Genomic DNA, 4,658 nt, shown 5'->3' with positions numbered 1-4,658 from the left:
TCCTTTGCATCCCCCCCTCGCATATTCTGAGCGTTCACCCACCCCTTGTGCAAAGCTCTACTGTGTTTTGGTTATTTTTTATCTCCTCGGTTTGAAGAGTTGTTTAGCAATAATTCTAATAAATGCATATTCTTTAGCTGCTGGCTGCCTCCTGCGGCCGGCACCCCCCCATGCCCGTGCCGCGAGAGTCATGCCACCACCACCCCCCGCCGGGCGGGGAGGTGTTTAATGGCAGCTGGCACCGCGAGGTGGGAGGGTACATGAATCAGTGTGGGACAGGCCCCCCTGGTCCTACACACTCCCGCTAGAAAGGTTTTAAAAACACTCGTAAGAAAACTGCTTATAAAAATTATTCAACTGTTCCTGAGCCGAGTTGGTGAGCTGGAGGTGGCGCTGGGTCCCCGGCCATCCGGGTGACAGCAGGGCCGGGGCTGGGTGCCACCCCCACCCCCCCCTACTGCTTGCCCAGGGCCTTGTCCAGGTTGTTCTTGATGGCGTCCAGGAAGTCGGTGGTGTTTACAAAGTGCTCGTTCAGCTTCACACTGGGGAGAGGAGCAGAGAGGGGCTGGAGGGGTCCCGCGGCCGGGGGCGTCCCTGCCCACCCCCACCACAGGCAGCAGCCAGTCCGGCTGGGGGGCAGAGCCGGGGCCGCCCAGGGTGCGGGATGTGGCCCCTGCCCAGCCGCAGGCACACCCCGACCCTGCGAGCTGTAAATAGATGCCCTGAGTCCCCAGTTCCCCCACACGCCCGGCCTGCCTTCGTGGCAGGCGGCTGCCCCACACCGCTCCACCCCATGAGCCACACGTACTTGGCGAGGCCGTGGATGCAGCCAGCGAGGTCTTTCGTCATCGTCCCGCTCTCCACGGTTTGGACGCAGACCTTCTCCAGCGTCTGAGCAAACCTGGGGACGGCAGCGTCACACGCAGCTCCAGCAAAGCTGGCACCTCACAGGCACCCCTGTGCCGTGGACCCCACTATGGCTGGGACCGGGATGGTTGGCGCCAGAGGCGGCTGCCGGCAGCATCCCCAACCTGGGGTGCCCCCACCCCACCCCACTCACTTGATGAGGTCCGGGTTACTGTCCAGCTTGCCACGGTGCTCCAGGCCACGCGTCCAGGCGAAGATGCTGGCGATGGGGTTCGTGCTGGTGGGTCGCCCCTGCGTGGAGACAGTGCTCAGCTGCCTGGTGCAGGCAGCATGCTGTGGGCAACCCAGTGCAGGCAGCCCACTGCGGGCAGAGCGCACCCACCTGCTGGTGCTCCCGGTAGTGGCGGGTGACAGTGCCGTGGGCCGCCTCGGCCTCGATGGTCTTCCCATCCGGACACACCAGGACAGAGGTCATCAGCCCCAGGGAGCCAAAGCCTGCGGCGGGACGGTAGTCAGGGCAGCCCCGGGAGGGCAACTGCACGCAGCCCACCCCATGCCACCCCACACCGCCCCACAGCACCCCAACCTGCCCCACACTGCTCCACACCAACCCCTCCCACCACCCCACCTTGGGCCAGGATGTCCGACTGGACGTCCCCGTCATAGTTCTTGCATGCCCAGACGAAGCCGCCGGAGGACTTCAGCACCTGGGCGACCATGTCGTCGATGAGCCGGTGCTCATACCAGATCTTCAGCTTGTCGAACTCTGTCTTGTAGTGCCTGGGAGCCCAGGGCAGGTGTCAGCTGTGCCTGGCCATGCCCACCCCAGGCTGGGTTCCACAGCCAACCCCTGGGCAACAGCCCCCTCCTCAGGGGGCAGTCAGCCCCCCTGGGGCAGCTCTCTCCCCCAGCAGCCCGAGCTCCTCCAAGTCCATACTTATCAAAGATCTCCTGGAAGATGTCTTTGAAGCGCCCGTCATAGGCCTTGAGGATGGTGTTCTTGGTGCTCATGTAGAGAGGCCACTTCTTCTGGATGGCATACTGGAAGCAGCTGTGAGCGAAGCCCGAGATGGACTGCAAGGGAAGCACACGGATCCCTGTGGGACCCCCGTCCCGCCAGCCTGGCCAGGTCCACCATGGATGGCAGGGCATGCGGCCCCACAAGGACCCCGCCAGCTGCCCCTGGCCCACCCCGTTACCTCGTCCGTGTTGTACATGCCCATGCCCACGCCGCCGCCAGGGAAGTTGTACACCTCCCACTCCTTGGCCCCGCTGCCATCCTTTGGCGTGAAGACCATCTTGAACGTCCCAGACTTGCCCACCACAAAGTCGGTGGCTTTGTACTGCAAGGGGCAGGGCAGAGCATCGGGCAGGGTCCAGCAGGAGCTGCCAGATGTCCCTGCGCCACAGGCAGCCGCCACGCAGGGCTCACCTGGTCGCCGTGGGCATGCCTGCCAATGGTGATGGGCTTGGTCCAGCCAGGCACCAGGCGGGGGATGTTCTTGCAGATGATGGGCTCTCGGAAGACTGTCCCCCCCAGGATGTTTCGGATGGTGCCGTTGGGGCTCTTCCACATCTTCTTCAGCTTGAACTCTGGGGTGCGCAGAGGTGAGGCCCCCGAGGGATCCCCCCACCAGGTACAGCCCCAGCGGTCAGCCCAGCACCCGGCCCCTGCTAGCCCACCCCCACTCCTCCATGCCATGGGCTGCTGCCAGAGCCCCACTGTCGGGCCAGCCAAGGACAGGGACAGCCAGCATAGGCTTGTGGCTGGCACTGGGCAGAGGCCGGTCTGCCCCCAGCCCCATGCCCTCGGGGTCCCCGCAGCACCCCCAAGCACCCCAGGGCGGGGGGGGCCACAGCACTAAGACCAGGGCCCCCAGCCCAGGCAGCGGCGTAGCCCCCGACCCACCAGAAACCTGAGCCGGCGGGGGGGAGGCGCTGGCTGGCCCAGAGGGGCCGGGCACACACAGGGGGCTCAGCACCCCGCGGGGCTGCGGGCACCACCCCCACTGCGGTGGGAGCTCGGCCCCTCGCCCCCTGCCCACCTTCCACCCTGGCTTCGTCCGGCGTGATGGTGGCACACTTCACAGCCACGCTGTACTTCTGGGTGGCCAGCGCTGAGTCGATGGTGACCTGGTCATCTGTCTTGTCCCGGTGCGGCAGGCCCAGGTCAAAATACTTCAGCTGGACGTCCACATTGGGCAGGATGAGCTGGGGGTCCCGGGAGAGTGTCAGAGCAGGGGGACGGTGCGGGGTTCCCGGGGAGCAGCACCGTGCACTGCGGCACAGCCAGCCCCGGCCCCCACCCCAGCCCAGCCACGGCTGCCTGCCCGGGACGGTCCCCCCCTGCCCAGGACTGTCCTCCCCCTGCCCAGGACCTCCTCACTTCCAGGTCCCGCCGGAAGCTGCGCTGATCTCACCACCTGCTTCCTGTGGACGGATGGACAGACAGGACGGACAGAGGAGGAGGGCAGTGCGCAGGGACTGCCTGTTCCCTGTACAACAGCCACCTGTTCCCCTGTACAGCACCCGCCAGCTCCACTTGTGCGACACCCGCCTGTTCCCCAGGCAGGACCCCATTACCTTCTCCTTGATGAAGGCCCAGATGATCCGCGTCATCTCATCTCCGTCCATCTCCACCACCGGGTTGGCCACCTTGATCCGCTTGTCGGCATCTGGGGAGTGGCGGCGGGGTGTTAGGGGTGCGTGCCCGGCCCCACCAGCACCGGCCCCACAGCTCTGCACCACAGTGTGGGGCCAGGAATCGTCCCGCTACCAGCACCGGCCCCACAGCTCTGCACCACGGTGTGGGGCCAGGAATCGTCCCGAGGGGACCGCGAGGCCCCATCCGGCAGGGTTCAGGTGCCGCCCCTGCTCAGGGCCGGGTGCAAGTCAGGGTGCAAACCCCGCTCGGGTGTAGGTCAGGGCAAAAAAACCATTGGGGTCTGGGACTGTTCATGGCACCAACCCTGCTTGGGGCTGGGCTTGGGTGCAGGTCAGGGTGCAAAACCCCACGTGGGACCGGGACTGGGAGCGGGTGCACACACCTCTCGGGGCGGGACCTGGGTGCAAGCTGGGCTGCAAAGCCCCATGTGAGACCAGGTCCAGGACCGGGTGCAAACCCCTCCGGGGCCAGACCCAGGTACAAGCTGGAGCACAAAACCCTGCACAGGACTGGGACCAGGAGCAAACCCCTCTTGGGGCGGAACCCGGGTGCAAGCTGGGGTGCAAATCCCTGTGTGGGACCTGGACTGGGAATAAATCCCTCTGGGTGCCAAGCCTGGCTGCGGGTTGTGCTACAAAACCCCATGTGGGACCGGGACCAGGACCAGAGCCAAACCCTTCTGGGGGCCAAGCCTGGCTGCTTGTCAGGGTGCAAAACTACCTGTGGGACCGGGACCGGGTGCAAACCCCCTCTGGGGACCAAACCTGGCTGCGGCTCGGGCAGCAAAACCCCACGTGGGACCTGGACCAGGAACAAACTCCTCCAGGGTCAAACCGAGTACAAACTGGGGTGTAAAACCCCGCGTGGGACCGGGACCAGGAACAAACCCTTCTGGGGGCCGAGCCTGGCTGCGGGTCAGGCTGCAAAACCCCACGTGGAACCAGGACCGGGAGCAAACCCCTCCAGGACCACAAAACCCCGTGTGGGCCCGTGATCGGTAGCAAACCCCCCCCGGGACCGGTTGTAAGCAGGGGTACGGATCCAGTTGCAAACCTCCCCGCCCCAAAAAAAAAATCCGAGCCGGCCCAGAGTGCAAACCCTTCCGTGGGCCGGGACTGGCTCAAAC

General features: G+C 65.4%; 1 protein-coding gene across 1 annotated transcript; it reads right to left on the bottom strand.

Moving 5' to 3' along the window:
- Positions 1-210: 210 nt before the first annotated feature.
- On the bottom strand, positions 211-3,558 carry IDH2 (isocitrate dehydrogenase (NADP(+)) 2, mitochondrial). Its single transcript, XM_009280382.2, has 10 exons — positions 3,451-3,558; positions 2,913-3,078; positions 2,300-2,460; positions 2,067-2,210; positions 1,805-1,941; positions 1,496-1,647; positions 1,250-1,362; positions 1,061-1,158; positions 809-901; positions 211-542 (listed from the first exon to the last, which is right to left on the bottom strand). The coding sequence occupies exons 1-10, from the start codon at positions 3,499-3,501 to the stop codon at positions 455-457; spliced, it is 1,203 nt and encodes a 400-aa protein (XP_009278657.1). The 5' UTR covers positions 3,502-3,558; the 3' UTR covers positions 211-454.
- Between the last annotated feature and the right edge of the window lie 1,100 nt (positions 3,559-4,658).

Source organism: Aptenodytes forsteri, unplaced genomic scaffold (genome assembly GCF_000699145.1).
Source record: "Aptenodytes forsteri isolate BGI_AS27 unplaced genomic scaffold, ASM69914v1 Scaffold83, whole genome shotgun sequence".
In the NCBI taxonomy this organism is placed as follows: domain Eukaryota; kingdom Metazoa; phylum Chordata; class Aves; order Sphenisciformes; family Spheniscidae; genus Aptenodytes; species Aptenodytes forsteri.
Note: the sequence above shows the minus strand (reverse complement) of the source record. Positions and strands in the feature narration are given on the sequence as shown.

Excerpts from the sequence above, each read along its gene's own strand:
- IDH2 (XM_009280382.2), bottom strand. The coding sequence starts at position 3,501 with ATGGACGGAGATGAGATGACGCGGATCATCTGGGCCTTCATCAAGGAG. Across the intron at positions 3,079-3,450 it reads GGGCCTTCATCAAGGAGAAG|CTCATCCTGCCCAATGTGGA; the intron begins GTAATGGGGTCC and ends CGGGACCCCCAG. Across the intron at positions 902-1,060 it reads AGTAACCCGGACCTCATCAA|GTTTGCTCAGACGCTGGAGA; the intron begins GTGAGTGGGGTG and ends TGCCGTCCCCAG.